The 16,105-nt window shown below is 52.7% G+C and overlaps 2 protein-coding genes and 1 pseudogene across 3 annotated transcripts; 1 reads left to right on the top strand and 2 right to left on the bottom strand.

Moving 5' to 3' along the window:
- Window positions 1-2,383: 2,383 nt before the first annotated feature.
- On the bottom strand, window positions 2,384-6,645 carry LOC117193845 (annotated as a pseudogene).
- A 106-nt stretch (window positions 6,646-6,751) lies between these two features.
- On the bottom strand, window positions 6,752-9,182 carry LOC117192179 (midasin-like). The gene is made up of 3 exons (XM_033396845.1): window positions 8,975-9,182; window positions 8,747-8,910; window positions 6,752-8,689 (listed from the first exon to the last, which is right to left on the bottom strand). Exons 1-3 carry the CDS (start codon window positions 9,101-9,103, stop codon window positions 6,775-6,777), a joined length of 2,208 nt encoding a protein of 735 aa, XP_033252736.1. The 5' UTR covers window positions 9,104-9,182; the 3' UTR covers window positions 6,752-6,774.
- A 4,926-nt stretch (window positions 9,183-14,108) lies between these two features.
- Window positions 14,109-15,734, top strand: LOC117192185 (protein cutoff-like). 2 transcript variants are annotated; one of them, XM_033396852.1, is made up of 5 exons: window positions 14,109-14,273; window positions 14,360-14,893; window positions 14,955-15,102; window positions 15,167-15,374; window positions 15,433-15,734. In XM_033396852.1, the coding sequence occupies exons 1-5, from the start codon at window positions 14,264-14,266 to the stop codon at window positions 15,679-15,681; spliced, it is 1,149 nt and encodes a 382-aa protein (XP_033252743.1). In that variant the 5' UTR covers window positions 14,109-14,263; the 3' UTR covers window positions 15,682-15,734. The 2 variants fall into 2 exon arrangements, with proteins under 2 accessions (XP_033252743.1, XP_033252742.1); XM_033396851.1 differs by having other exon boundaries at window positions 14,336-14,893.
- Window positions 15,735-16,105: the final 371 nt, after the last annotated feature.

Below are 16,105 nucleotides of genomic sequence, written 5' to 3'. Positions count from 1 at the left end.
CAGCTGGAAGCCCGTATTGAAGCGCACCACACAGGCGTGGGCGGGCAGCTTTCGGATGCGAGCAATCACCAGGCGGATATCCGCCAGTCCCGCGTGCTCTGGGTACAGCTCCAGCTGCTCCACCACGCGCCTGTCGATGCGTCCCAGCACGTCCATGCAGCCCTGCACCTCGGCTATGTTCGAGTCCTTGTAGTAGTCGTACGGCTTCTGAGCTCCCGCCTCCTCCTGCAGATCGATGTCACTCAGCTGGCGCTGCTGCAGGGCCAGCCCAAAGGCCAGGCCATTGCAGGCGCGCTCGTCGAGCGCGGCGCCCAGGGCGGTCCTGTAGTGGCCGTGGAGATGGGCAAAGACCTGAAAGCGGGCCTGGTAGGGCGACAGGAAATGCAGCTCTGCTGCTGCTGCCGCTATGTCCTTTGGCTGCTCCCGGTAGTAGACGGGAGTGTGGCGGGCCATCACCTCGATGAAATTGCGAGCCAGGAAGGAGTAATCCTGCTCGGCCACAATCTGCGACAATTTCGCCTTGCTGTCGGCCTTCTTGTCGAGCTTCAGCACCTGCTCGAGCGTGGGCTGGGCTAGAAACTCGGCAAGGTCCTCTTCCAGATTAATGGGGACGTTCTGCTCGATCTCCTGCAGCTCCACCAACTCCTCACTGTCGACACCGCCGCGGCTCTTGGTCACGTACAGGCTCTCCGCCTCCGCCTTGAGCTGGCACCGACGCTGCTCCTCCTGCTGCCAGGTCTGGTTGCAGATGCTCAAGGCGTCGTCGTAGGCCGCGAAGCTTTCCTCGTCGATGCTCGAGGCCAGGGCAATGTAGTTGCGCAGCTCGATCAGCTTGGCCTTCAGCAGGCAGAAGTACTCGTGCTCGGAGTGCGGCAGCTCGGCGAGCAGTCCGTAGAGGTGGCTGTTCCGTATGCGCAGCGGCTGCTGGGAGGGGAACTGCACAATCTCGCCGATGGTCTGCTGCAACTGTTCCGCCTGGGCCACATTGCCCGCCTTCTGGACACGCGCAAATATCACTTTGAGCGTCTCTAGGCCGAACCGCAGCTGATTGACGGCGCACTTGATGGGCTGTACAAGGTCCTGGTAGTAGGCGGTGTAGCGGGACAGGGTGTGATGGACGAATCTCTGGGCATTGGCCAGCCACAGCTGCAGCTTGCCGAGCGTCTCGCTGCTGCTCTTCTGCTGGCCACTGGAGGCCGCCTGGGCCCCCGTAAAACCAATCCAATCGGAGCGAACGACGCGCAGCATGTTGTACAGCGTCTGGCAGTCGCCGTTCGACTGCAGGAAGTGAGTCAGATCCTGGACGAGAGCGGCGTACAGACACTGCTCGGGTCGCAGGGCAAGCTTCTGGGAGAGCTGCTGCTGTCGCTGCCGTGCCGCCTGCAGGCGCGTTACCAGCTCCGTGTGGATCTCCTCCCAAAAGTGGCGGTAGTCCATAATGATGCCCATAAAGTCGTAGGCAGTGGTCAGGTTCCGCAGGCAGGCAATGTCCTCGGTGATGTACTGGTTTTTCAGGCGATTCTTCTCCACGGGATCGATCAGCGGGGCGTGGGTGAGCGGGCACAGTTCGAGAGCTCCCACAAGAGCATTCGTGAAGGCCACATCGAAGGCGGCTGTCAGGGAATCCTCTGGAAAGCTGGCATCATCGCTCCTCGACTGCAATTGGCCGAGCATCGCGCGCAACTCCACTCTGCAGTTCTCGAAGCCCGCGTCCGATTTTTGTGCACCGGCACTCAGGTGCGTCACGTAGTCTAGCTCCTTCAGCAGCTGGCAGCCACTCTCCAGGGTCTGGCGGCAAGCTGACTGGAGAGCTCCTTCTCCTCATCGGAGGAGGGTCCGCGCACGCAATCGAGGCGCGTGGAGAGATTTTCCAGTTGGTAGCACTGCAGGGCGTTGCGGTACTGCCGTTGATACGTGCGCAGTCCTTTGTAGCTGCCACCCATCTTCTCTAGAACTGACGCAAAGTCCTGGGAATCCTTTAACCAACTCTTGCCACAGCTCCCGCCAGACACTACGGATCTGCACGTGCGTGACTTTGTTCAGCGTGTTGAGGCACTGCCACAGATGGCTGTTCAGCGTCAGCAGCTGGTCCGTGTACATGGGATTCACTTGGTCCTCAGAGTCCTCACGCAGCGTGCCCGTCAACAGGCGCTCCATGAAAAACTCTCTGAGGGCAGCCATCAAAAGTTGCGGCGAACCAATATCTGCTTGGCTATTCTGCTCCACCTGTTCCTCCTCCTGCTCTTCCGCGTTCAATAGATCCTTGAGGCCGTCAAGATCCATGTCTATGGATAGTCCGGTCTCCTCAGTGTTTTCTGTGGCCTCCTTGAGTATCGTTTGGAGTTTCTGCAGCGAGGATTGTAGCCCAACATTGGCATCCATCAGGGATTCACTCAGCTCGAAGGCCTTCAGTGCAATCCCCTGCGTATGCGAGCGCTGGAACGAGCGCTACTTGTGCGCCTCATCCGACTGCAGGACCAGCCATCGTCTAAGACAGTCTCCTCCAAATTGCCGTAACGTGGCACCACGCTCAGGTCCCGCTCCAGTTGCTCCAGATCCAGATGCAGTTTGATCTACGCAAAAGAATAATTACATTTTGAGATCTCCAGGGAGGCCGATTTACTCACCTGACTATCCAGATAGTGGGGCTGGAACTGGGTAAACTGTTTGCTGTATATCTTGCAGGATATATTCAGGGGACGCCTCGTCTCCTCCACATAACCGAGCAGCTTCTGCACACTTTGCGTCAGTGCTGGCTGGTCGCTCAAGTCCTTCCATAGGGGAGCCAGCAGATGCTTCTGCAGCCACTGGAAGTGCAGCACCAGCTTGTGCATCAGCGGTACAAAGATCTCATTGTTGTAGAGCAGCTTCTGCTGCCGGCACGTGGCCAGCAGGCGATTGAACCAGTGGAACCTCGTCACGAGCTGTGCATACTGTGGCAGATCCAAGCGGGCTGCCGCCAATGCCTGCAGCAATCCCTGATGCAGCGTCTCCAGGAAGTCATTTGCGTACTTCTCTGTGACTTTCTGCTCCTGCAGAGCCTGCGAATACTGCAGGGCGTCCATCAACTGCACCCTGGTGGCAGAATTTCCCTGGCTGGGGCTGGGCACGTCTCTGAGCGACAGTCGTGCCAAAAGGGAGGCACTGATCGTTAGGGAATCAGCAGACGATGCCAGTTCCCCCGCCGTTGCATAGTCGCGCAGACGAGGAAAGAGCTTCCTGTTCCATGGCAGATTCAACAGAGGAGTTGCCGGTGCCCCGGCAGCCTGTTCGCCTAAGCAGGCGTATAGTTTATTCGCCAAGTCTTGGACCTCCGTTGACTGCTCCGTGAGCCACGGCTGCATGTAGAGATGTCTTATCTGGAGGTCTCCAGAGGCAGACGACTCATAGAGCATGTAGATGAAGTGGCGGCACACCTCCTGCAGATTGAGTCCACTCAAGTCCAGCGCCGCCATTCGATGGAAAAGCGCCGCGAGCTGCTGCTGCGGCAACTCAGTCTCCTCCAGCGACAAAGCGCAGAGCAGCTCTCTAAGAGCCACCGCCTGGAGTTTGATTAGCTTTAGGGAACTGAGATTTCCCGTGCTTATGATGGTATCGCTGAGGAGATCCTCCTCATTTCCCTCTGTTTCCTCGCCCTTGTGGAGCTCCGTTCGGGCGAGTACCACTTCGCGCAGCTTGTTCTGGTAGTAGGAAAGTCCGTAGCCCATTAGATCCGTGCTGGCCGCGTACACATACACCTCCATGGCGGCCACGTAGATGGCCCGCTTCAGGTGGTAGCCGATAGGCGGCGCTGAGGAAGGCCAACTGTGTCAGGTGCGAGATGGAGTATCCTCGGTCAGTCCGCTTATGGCGCGATGTATGTCCAGGATGCAATCAATGGCCTCCGTCTGGTGGACGCCCTGGCCGTGGACAAAGGCCCGCATGTCGTCCGTAGTGTATTCGTTCCGGCACAACGACAGCTCCACGCATCGATTACGCATGGCCCGCGACAGCTCCCCATTCTTCGGGTCGATGGTGAGAAAGGCTCGGAAGTTCGGTGACTTTTCGACCACCTCAGCGGTGTCCTGGGCACTGATGCCCTTTTCGGCAATCAGTAGATTTCCATTTGGCTCAAAGACCGGATTCAGAAGATCCAAAACAGCCGAGGAGCAGAGATTCACGTGCTCCAGCAACATAAATTGGCTGCACTTCAGCGCTGTCACAATGCGGGAGTCCACCCACTCGAAGGAGCCGCCTGTATTGAGCGATTCCGCACTCTTGATGTATCCCTGGAGCAGCATGAACTGCGACCCGATCTCACCCATCTGCTGGAACGCCTCAACTTGGCAGCTCTGCGGCGTTGCTTCCAGCTTCTGAATGATCTGCCCGAGCGCATGCAGACGCACGCCGAAAAACTGCAGCTCATCGGCCACGCTGCTGTGCTGCTGGGATTCTACTGAAAGGCATTCAAGAGTTAGCCCAAAGTGGAGTCTTCCTCTCTCTTTGTCCACTCACCTTCTGTCACCTTCGTCAGCATATTGTACCTGCTCCAGCAGCTCCATAATTGCTCCACGAAGTCTGTTTGTAGACGTCTGTTTGAGTCGTCGCCGGCTTGATGATGTAGCCCGTTTGCGGATTGTGAAGCAGGTCGCACCAGCGCTGGATATCGCGCAAATTGAACTCGTACGATCCGCCCCTGTAGGCAAACTCCATGGTGGCCACACCAGACGAGCGGCCAAATCGAAGGCTTTCCTCGATTCCTCTTTGGTTCCCTTGCCATTGTACAGGTCAAAGAGGTTGCCCTGGACAGGGTTCGCCTCCTGGTCCAAAAGCGAGTGGAAGTGGCTGCCCAGCTGCTCAAAGTAGGCTCCGTACTTGACTTGAACCACATGCAGAAGATACTCGGTGGTTAGCTTACGCAGGTAGACCTTGGTGATCGATTGAGAAAAGATTGAGGCAAACCCTTGCGTCCGCCGCCCTGCTTGAGGGGATTCTGACAGGCAAAGATGCGCGTGCTGCCATCCAAATGGAAGCTCTTGTTCAGCTCGGGAATGTACATCTCTCCACGATGATCCAGCACAGCATTGAGTCCTTCGAGCACCGATTGTGGCGCCAGATTCAGTTCATCGAGAAGTATCCAGGTATTGTGCGCCTTCAGAGCGGCCAAGAGAGGGCCATCGCGCCACACAAAGCTGCCAATGGCGGCCTTCGACGCCTCCTGTCTGCTGAATTCGAGCAAATTATCCTCGGCTGGCAGATCGGTGCCAAAGAGATCGGCCAGATCTGTGTGCTCACACAGATTGATGCGCACAATCTGATAGCCAATGGCCGCTGCGATGCTCTCCACAATCGATGTCTTGCCAACGCCCGGCGGCCCCTCCAGCAGCACGGGCTTCTGCAGTTAGAGCGCCGACAGCAGCCGGAATAGATTCTGCTTGGTGGTGGGGGCATCAAAGAAGAAGGGGGCATCCTGCTTGGCGGGCGATGAGCGCTCCAGGTTCACAGCAATGTAGAAGGGTCGCAGGCCAAAGTTACCGGCGTCCATCTCCACTTGATCGCCCCGCTTCAGGGTCACATCCTCAAGGGTGAAGTGCTCGTCTAGGATCAGAGCAGCCTGCTTGATGGCCTCCTCGATGATACGTCGCTTCAGCTGCTCCACCTGGGCCTGGGGCTCGTGAAGCAGCATTTTCAGGGCGTCCAGGAAGATGGTCTCCAGCCCAAAGATGGCCCGCTCGGCGAAGCTTAGGTGCCGATTGCTCGCAATGTAGTTGGCCCACGCGAGGATGTCACTGAGAACATAAACTTGTCGTTCGATTGGCGCATGTGGAGGACTATTTCCACCAGGTACTCGGCCACTTTGCGGCTGGATCCGTTGTCCTGTCGCATGCAGTTGTGGGCGATCTCGATGAGGTCCGCCTTGTTGTCGGAGGGCAGGCACCAGATCTCGGTGAAGCGATTCCGGAGTGCGGGCGAGAGTTCCTTATTGCTGCGTGTTATCCTGGCCGCGACAGGGTCGCAGACCGCCCAGGAATGCCTCCGTGTGCATGTGACAGTTCAGTATCCGCAGCTGGACATCGGCTATGCTGGCCAGGAGCTGGCAGACAGTGGTCTTGCCACAGCCCGTGGGACCCACGAGCAGCACAGGCTCATGCGCGTCATATTCCTCGTCCGCACGATGTCGCCGCGCAGCTTGAAGTTGCGTATGGCCTGCAGGATGCGCCTACTCACGGGGGAGCAGCTCTCGCTCGCCGTTTGGATGTCGAAGAGCAACTGATGGTCGATGGTCTTCTTGAAGTTCGAGTGCAGCGTCCGCTCGATCAACTGGTGCTCGTCGGAGGTCCGCACTTTCGCGGGCAGCACCAGGTATCCCTCCTCGACGAGATGCTGATTCCAGTCGTATCGGGGATCATCGTGCAGCGACTTGTCCGCGTGCGTGTATCGGTTGCCCCAGCGGAAGAGGTCGCGCAGTGTAAACACCTGCTTGGAGGTGTTTTTTCGGTGGTGCTGCAGCTGCGTCATGCACTGGACCATCTTCCGGGCGTACGAGGGCGGGATGAGGCACCGCTTCTCGAGTATGGTTTCCAGTTCCACGCGTGGATAATCTGCAAAGTGCAGCTCAATGAAGCGGTTCTTGAAGGCACGCGAAAGGGTCTTGGCGAATGGCATAAAATTCGGATGTGCTTTCACTAGTGTCTGCGTCTCGGCAATGTAAAGCTCTCGATTGTCGTCCAGCACGCGATTGAGCGCTTCCAGAATGTCGGTGGAGGCCAGATTCAGTTCGTCTAAGATGATCCATTAACCCTGACGCATGGCCTGCACGAGGACACCCTCCTGGAAAGTGAGCTTGCCCTCCAGATCGGCCGCATAGGTGCCAATGTACTCCTGAAGGTCGGTATGCTCGTGGTTGTTGATGCGCAGACAGCGATTGCCACTTCGGCGGGCCACGTAGTCGATAAGACTAGTCTTGCCGGCACTGGTGGGTCCCCGGAGCAGGATGGGCAGCTTGCCAATCGATATGATGCGCGCGAGATCTTGCAGATTCTTTTGGACGCTCTTCGTGAGGATGTAGTGGGAGCAGGACTGCTGCTCCAGGCCCCCCAGCTGTATCCAGTAGCCCTCGAACTGTAGATAGTTCTCTCCCAATCGGGGCAGCAGCACCACATGATGCGACTCCGGATCCAGCTGGCTGAGAAAACTCAGGCAGAAGCTCTCGTACAGATTCCGCTCAATGGAGCCGCACAGATTCCGAACACAGATGCGCAGACTGCGGCACAGGGTGCGCAAAGAGTAGACGGGACGATTGCACAGGCCATCGTTCAGCTGGTGCTCGGAGAGGCGACGCAGTGACTTGTAGAGCTGGACCATGCTGTGCACGGACTTCCGCTGGATGCCCGTGTTGGCCAAATAGTCACTCACCAGCAGACTGAGGTACGCGTCCGTCGTCAGTTCGTCCACAAAGAATTCGGTAAATCGATTGCGTATGCCCACGGACAGATCCTTCTTGCCAATGTCCGTGTTGGCGTTCATGCAGGCGAAGATGCGAAAGTCCGGATGCCGCTTGACGGGCATGAAATCGCCCCGCTCCAGCAGCACAACCGATCCCTCTGGCTCTAGGATGGTCGACAGGCATTCCAGGGTCTCGGCCGATGCCAAATTGATCTCGTCCAGCAGCACCCATTCGCCTTTGCTGATGCAGTTCACCAGGGAACCGGGTATGAAGGCAAACGAAATGTTAATGCTCTTGTCCAGCTGTGTCTGCAGCTTCTGCAGCTTCTCGCAAAGCGTGCGCCAACGCGGCACCATCTGTTGGCTCTTTAGATCCGTGTTCCTGAACACCTGATAGCACAGGCTGATCATAGTGCGTATGATGACACTGTGCCGGCCGCTGTTGTAATGCGTGGCAAAGATCCGGAGGAACTGCATGTTCTTCTCGGCATTGAAGGTCTCGCAGAGCAAGTGCACGTAGTTGAGTTCGAAGGGCTTGAATCCGCCCACGAGATCCGAGACATCCGACTGGTTGTTCATGTTCACGACGACCAGCTTGTGTTCGGTGCGCTCGGCCAGATACTGCACGGAGGAGGTCTTGCCCACACCCGTCTCCCCCACCAGCAGCACGGGCTCCGAGTGGCTCACACAGACGGCAATCCGTTCCAAGATGCAGCTGGCGAGACGTGTAAACGAGAAGGTGGCACGCTTGACGCTGGTCTGGCCGATGGCCCTCCTGGTCTGCTCGGTTAGTTTCGTGATCAGCGTGATCTTCTCCCTACTCTGCGGCAGATACGAACAGAATACATCGACGGCATTCTGGAACACAAAGTAGGCACACTCGGCGCTGGTCACCGAGAACTCGGCATTCGAACGCTGGCGGCACAGCTTGACCAGATCACGGGTCGAGACCAGGCGGCCCGAGTTGGGACTGGATGAGAGTGTGACCTGCTTAAAGGGCAGCGCCACGTACTTCTCCGTGTTGTCCGCCTTGTCGTTCGAATCCTGCTGACGCAGATTGTCGGCGGCCATGTGATTGCCACTGGAGAAGGTAAGGAACACGTCCACCACTCGATTGGCGACGGTCGCCAGCTTGGGATAGTTGGTGCTGACCACCTTGCACAGCTCGTTGCGGGAAAGCGGCAAAACGTTGATCGTATACAGATATTTATCCAGCAGCGAATAGAGCGATTTATGTCCCGAATTGCTGGCCGATTTGTTGGTCCTAAAACAGAGAAAATGTTTAGGATAAAGATGCTTTGAATGCTCCATGGACTCTTACCGCACTGTGACAAACAATTGAAAGCCTGGCTCAATCTTCACAGAGTCGCGAAAGCCGGGAACGCTCAGGCACGGCCTCTCCAGCAAGCTGCTCAGAATTGTATAGGTGTCTTGGGTGGCGGCATCCAGATCCTCCAGCAACAGCCAGTAGCCATGCATGACATCCTAAAAGTGCAAATAATCATTCATATAATAGAACCCTCGTTCAATTTAATCAATTCCTTCTCACCTGCGTGAGGACACCAGGAAGCCAAACGAATTCCCCAGGCACATCTGTGCAGCGATATTGGCCCAATAGCATTTTGCTGTCGGTCTGGTCGCCCAGCTGTATCCGTAGAAAGCCATGCTTTTGCGACATTTCACCCAGATCCAGCAATGCCTGGTCGATGGGAAGGTCGTCCTCCAGTTTTCGCTTCTTTTCTTTACCCTTTTTTCTTTTTTTGGTGTCAACAATTTGTCCTCCTCTTCAGCCTTTCGCAGCGCCTTTTCGCGAGTGTCAATCTCCTTGGGCTTGGGGCAAATGCGTCCCGTCTTGCGGGCCAGATACTCAATAAGCGTCGTCTTGCCACAGCCCACAGGACCGGAGAGGCAAATCGGCTTGGCCGCTGCGACGCCGAGGGCAATGCTCCGCAGATTTACAACCGTCGAATCCACCTTTACAATGCGATCGTAGCAGCCGTCAGTGCTTGCATAGAATTCCTGATTCTTCTTGTTGAATGTCGGCAAGAGTACGCCCTCAATGTTGGTCACACTCTGGTTGAGGCTCAGGCTCAGCATCTGTTCAGGCGTTTCGTCTTCGGGAGAATAGCAGCAGCCCTCGTCCTGCCTGGCTACGGCCCATGACTGCTCCTTCTCGCGTTCAAATCGGAGCTGTGCTTCTGTGGATATCTTGGCATTTTGGGCATTCCGCTGTGTTGGGCTCATATTCGTGAGCATGGTCATGATGTAGTTGCAGTAGAGTTGTATCATCGGGCTGGGGGTCTCGAGGTGCGAGTAGGTGGCAATGAAGCCGGACCAGTCCCACAACTCACGGAAGTAGGATGTGTCACTTCGCAGCAACTGGTAGCAACATTTCAAGAGCTCCAGTTCATCTAACTTTTGGCTGGCCTTTGCGTTCTTTGCCCTTTTGCTGGGGACACTGCTGGAATTACTTTGGCTTTTCTCGAACGGTGCTGGCTTGTTGTGGAAGTAGCTCTTTGCAAACCTATACGGGTGTCAGAGGGAATGTGTGCTTTTGAGACAGGTCATCCGATACAGGGACCTCTACTCACCTCTGCGCATCCACAGAGATGTCCATTAGCTTTGACAGGGTGATGCACTCCTTATGATATTGATGGATATCGTCTCCAGCCGAGTCCCATCGCAGGGCCATGCTTAGGAGCAGCAATAGTTGCTCCTCAAAGCTCACTGCCAAGGGAACGGTGTAGGCCGGACACGCAAGTTGCTCGCTGAGACTGCAGAACAGACGTTCCACGTCTTGAGGCACATATTTCTAAAGTGGAGCAAAGGTTTGTAAAGTAAAGTGTGTTTTTTATTAAAATATGATCATACACTTACCTTCTTTCTTATGAACTTCTGTACATTTTGAACAAACAAATTGTCTTGGGGCTCGTTGGCAGTCAACTGCAGAAGTCGCTGTGCACAAAATCCTAGCTTGATGGCATTTACCTCCATTGCCTTGGTAGCCGGTCAACTGTATTCGGATACTGTTATTTCTTTCGAGCTACTTTTAACTGCTTTCGAATTAATTTCAGAGCTCAGACCCGGGAATGAGCAAGCAACACACGCGAATTTGAAACACGTGCAGCGCACCTTGCAATGGTTGCCACACAGTTCAATGCGAACATCTGTGTGCGGCAGTCTAGCAACCTTCCGGTTTGTTTAGGTTTGGCATCCCCAAAACCGGCTGTTCGGAGCAGAACCCAGCCGATTAGCTGCTTGCCAAATAGCACCTAATTCTTGGCCCTCAGCCGCATATTTTGTTTGTTACTTATGTCTATGTCACTCATTTGTTTGTTAAAGCTTTGCGCTTGCTTGCCCTGCTAAACGCTCTCTGCCAGCTCGCTCTTCGCTATCTCCGCTTTGCGTCTGCCTACCGACGTCGGCCGAGCGAAGCTGCGCTTAGCGATCGGAGCGGCAATGTAAAGGGCAGGCAAGCCACACTTGCAATTTGGATGTCACGCATTAAAGAACATATCGTAATTTTATTTCTGCGCCGAGTTTTGTTTAATTCGAAATAATTAGTCGGCCGATTGGGGATAAAAAACATTATCTCCACATAAAATTTGGTGACCCCGACGTGATCTCTGAGTTGCCTTGTCAATTAATAATCATTCGCGATCGACATTCGTTAGCCCTAGCAAATTTTCGGCGGTTAAGCACAATTCGGTGCTAAAACACACTTACATACACCTACATACACGCATTGCTGGCTATTAATTTCTCTGTCGCGACAATTTGGTCAGTGCAGTGCGGTAGGCAGTGCAGCGAACTCACTAATACACACAAGCGGAGTACAAAGCGGAATCGGACAGCTCGCACAGCCGCACAGCTAAAGGCATTAGCTGTAATCCTTTTGCTTTCGGTTCCCACGTTTATACGTATACAGGGTGTCTTTTTCGGTCGTGCTGAGTGACTCTTTTAAAACCTCAACATGGCAGCACCTGAGCCTACCAATGTCGCGAACGCAGCAATGCCGAGTGATGTAGATTTCTACAAGCACAAGGCCGAGTCCATCGCGCGCCAACTAAAGGCCATGGATCGCTTTCTCACCAAGGAAGAGCTTGCCGAGTTAGATGAGGCAGAACTTCAAGCTCGCTTAGAGCAAATCGAGCGAATGAATGCGGATTTCGATGCCGCTCAAACGAGCCTTGAAAGGCTGGATTTCCTGCAGTTAGCCCATGATGCCCGGCTGGACTTTTCGAATGTTTATGTCAAGGTTAGGTCCAGGCTGTCGCGGGAGTTGATGGCTGCTCGCACGGTAAATGTTGCCAATTCAACGGCTCGGCATACTCTCGAGGGGAATTCGTCGTTGTTCGCCTATAATAGTATAGGCCGTTCTCGAATGCCCGAGTTGCAGCTTCCGCGATTCGGTGGGAACTACATGGATTGGCCAGAATTCCACTCGATGTTCTCGACAATGGTGCACAAAGACCATCGTATACCAATCATCGAAAGATTCCAATATCTTCGTGGATGTCTAGATGGTGCTGCGCTGGATACGATTCGTTCCTTGGAACTTTCTGAGGAGAATTACGACAAGGCGTTGAATTTACTAATGTTGCGATTCGATAATAAACTGTTACATTTTCAGGCACACGTCAAGGCTATTTTCGCGCTGCAAGGGGTGGATAAGGGCTCGGCTATCGGCTTGCGCGCGCTTAGCGACAAAATCAATTCGCACTTGCGTGTACTTCAGACCTTGGCGACCCCGCAGGAGATATCCGATGGGTTGCTGATCTTCATCATAGGCACGAAACTGGACCACAAAACAAAGGAGAAATGGGAAGAGAACTTGCCGACGTCAGGATTGCCTCGGTGGTCAAGCATGGCCTCATTTTTGGAAGCGAGATGTCGGATGCTGGAGAATTTGGGATCAGCCATGGCAACAAGTCCTAGTCAACAGGTGGGAGAAGACAAACCTGTCACCCTTATCACCTCCAGTAACGACCATCCTAACCCCATATGTAACCATTGCAATTCCTCCGAGCATTACATATCTAGATGTCAGGCATTCCTGAATCTCTCTGCGTTTGAACGATACAAAGAAGCAAAGAAGAGCCGCTTGTGTTTGAACTGCCTCAACAAAGGCCATGAATTGCAGAGGTGCAGGTCAGGACTTTGCAGGCATTGCCAGGCCAAACATCACACGCTACTCCACATTTCATCGGGAACTGGTGCTTCATCTTCCTCTTCACCGGCCGAGGAATCGATCCAGCTAGAGGCCGCGACTGTGCTTCTAGCAAGCGGGTGTTCCAGCCCTCCCCCCTCGATCCAGAAATCTCAGCCTAGCCAGAACGTGTTGCTACCTACTGCCCTCGTCCATGTAACAGATCGTTATGGAGCACTTATCCCATGTCGTGCCATTTCGGATTCTGCATCACAGGCAAACTTTGTAACATCTAGACTTGCTGATCAGTTGCAGTTGGATCATCGCTCGTCTTATGTTCACATCTCTGGAATCGGAGATTCCATTCTACCTTCGAGCAAGTCTGTACATATAGTTGAACAATCCCAGGACGCAAGCTATAGAGCTTCCTTCGCTGCAATTGTCACCAACTCAATTACGGAAATGCAGCCTAACTTCGGCGTAGACGCAAAGGATTGGCCAATGCCGAATAATCTAAAACTAGCTGATCCTAATTTCTCCAAGCCCCAACGTATCGATATGTTGATAGGTTCTGGTTTGTTCTTCGATTTAATGTGCGTCGGACAGATTCGACTATCAGCCCAATTGCCAACATTGCAGGAGACAAAACTTGGTTGGATAGTATCAGGAAGCATTGATAGCTCGGAGAATAAGCGTGCAGCTTTAGCCGCTTTTGAAAATTCCTCGTGCATCTCTATTGACGATTTTCGACCCACAACGCTGGAGTACCAAAACTTAGAGCAGCAATGCAGGAAGCAGCTGCTCGAGTGCCAGGTGCAAGTGGAAAAACTGCGATCGGAGAATCAGGAACTGCAGCGCGAACTTTTCCATATATTAAAAACCTACATATCCACGCTAAATGAAATTCAACTTTCAACAATTTCTACATTGCCAAATTTCCTGCCATTCTATACAATTACAGAGGTTCCCGATGATCAAGACGTAATCACGACAAGCCGCCTTCGTAAAAAAGCGCCGATTGCTGCGTTCGACGATCATCCCAGCGTAGCCGCCAGCTGCGCCCAAGCAAGCATCTTCAAGAGGGCCGTTGGAAAAATAGCGGTTCTGCCCTTCAGGATGGATCTGTTGAAAGCCTTTGCCTTCCAACGGGGGTGAATGTTCGGAGCAGAACCCAGCCGATTAGCTGCTTGCCAAATAGCACCTAATTCTTGGCCCTCAGCCGCTTATTTTGTTTGATACTTATGTCTATGTCACTCATTTGTTTGTTAAAGCTTTGCGCTTGCTTGCCCTGCTAAACGCTCTCTGCCAGCTCGCTCTTCGCTATCTCCGCTTTGCGTCTGCCTACCGACGTCGGCCGAGCGAAGCTGCGCTTAGCGATCGGAGCGGCAATGTAAAGGGCAGGCAAGCCACACTTGCAATTTGGAAGTCACGCATTAAAGAACATATCGTAATTTTATTTCTCCGCCGAGTTTTGTTTAATTCGAAATAATTAGTCGGCCGATTGGGATAAAAAACATTATCTCCACACCGTCGTTGCGCCAAATTGTTGTGAGTGGGAGTGGGAAGCACAGTAGAGCCTCCAAAATAATTGCTGAACCGGTGTGATTTGTAAAAGTTAAAAGCCAGCTTAGACAACACATTGCAACCTTGAACGATTAACGAAAGTTGTGTATTGGAAGAAACATTAATATGTTTGCAAGTATGCGCATAGTATTTAACGCTGCCATTTTTTTTTGTTAAGCAACGCAAAACCAATTTTAGGAAAATTAAATCTTGCGTTTTCAGATGAATCCATGATGATTTCTGATGAAATATTATTAAATATAAAACCTCACGTTATTACCAAAGCGGACCGATGTGACTTTCCAGAATTTTCTAAGCCAGTGGTTCACGGGGGCTTCAGCTTATCGCCATATGGAATATTTGAGAACAATGCAAATCGCTTGCGCTACGTAGTCGTTCCAAAAATTAACAAATTCCAAGTGCACCTGGGGGACTCTGAGCCGAGTCCTCCGCGAAGTTTACTCTTATCGCAGCCAGGCTTGGACAACATACTATTGTACATGGAGAGCACTGGGACATCCCATCTAAGCGCCAAACTGGAGGTGGAAGTCAGTTACGACATTGTGTGCACCACCGAAGTTCTTGAACTAATCTTGAGGACTCCCTACGAAATGAAGGAGAACTGGACCCTCGCCGTGACCAAGTATCGAAACACGATTTACATCAGCCCCGTGGTTCTTGAGGATCTAAAAACTTCTCCCATGAAGGAACTGAATGCTGATTGGCTCGCAAAGCTTCGTAGGCACTTCCTATCCGGTAGGGCATTGGATTACCCATCCAACATTACTATTTAGTATTTTTTTTGTTTTTTTTTCAGAGAATGCAAATGCAATGCCGAAACCATGCGACCCAATGGAACCGACTGGACAATACAACGGAGTGTTTTACTTCAGCATAAATGGCACACGTTTTATTTTCGATTCACCAGTTCTGGCCGAAGGTTTTAGGACAGGAAGTGACGGGAAGTAAGTACGGGGCCTTGAATGTACATTTAAAATCGGTTTAAATTTGCTCTTATTCGCCTGCTAGTTCAAATTATGTCTTTACGGAGCTGCAGTTTCGCCTAGACAGTATGAGCGTGGATGAATGGGCTACGCACAACCGTTGCGACGCCCTCAAGTGGTGGTCCAAGTGCTTTCTGGTGGGCATCGAAAACATTTACGTTGCTAATGTTAACCGCGACACCATCGCGCACACCATTAACAAGCTATCTGTGCGGCAACTTTGGAAGGATTGCGTTAGTACATATATACAATATACTCCGATTGAAATAACACTTTAATTTGTTTGCGCAGGAAAAAGCCTGGTCACCGAATGTCTGTGTCAATTTCCTGCTGCGGCTCGTGGACCAGATTCGCGGCTTTATGTCGGTAGTCGACTGCCCCAAAACCGTGTATCTGATGAAGTTTGATGCTAGCCAGGGGGAGATCTCGTACACTTCGTATCTTGGCAGGAATCAGTATACCTTCATTCCCGATTGGTTTCGCATCATGTTGGACGAGCGCATGGAGGACCTAACCCCCACAACACTTCATAAGAATTAAAGAAAATAATTTTTCATTTCATTGTTGAGTAGATAAATGAAGTTTTAAGTTTATTGTGACATCTTCATGCGGTTGGGTTTGTGTTCATCTGCGTTATCATCATCACTACTATATAGTGACATATCCATAATTCCCCACATCCCATACACATTATGTTTATGTACAATTCATCCACCCCATCCACACAAGTAACAGGACCCCACTCAAGAATCAATAACTGTTTCTTCCCATACTCCAAGCTAGGGCCCCCCATAATATAAACAATGGACCACATTGTTTCATCAACATTAGAATCACGCCACTCTCGAGAAATCGATTCTTTAGAATCACGCCACTCATGAGGACCAATCAAAGCTAGACATAAAACCAAGGAGTATCACATTCCTAGCTCCGTCATGTAATGCAACACCGATCGCCAGCAGTG

This window comes from Drosophila miranda, assembly GCF_003369915.1.
Source record: "Drosophila miranda strain MSH22 chromosome Y unlocalized genomic scaffold, D.miranda_PacBio2.1 Contig_Y2_pilon, whole genome shotgun sequence".
In the NCBI taxonomy this organism is placed as follows: Eukaryota; Metazoa; Arthropoda; class Insecta; order Diptera; family Drosophilidae; genus Drosophila; species Drosophila miranda.
This window is presented reverse-complemented; position numbering and strand designations above follow the sequence as displayed.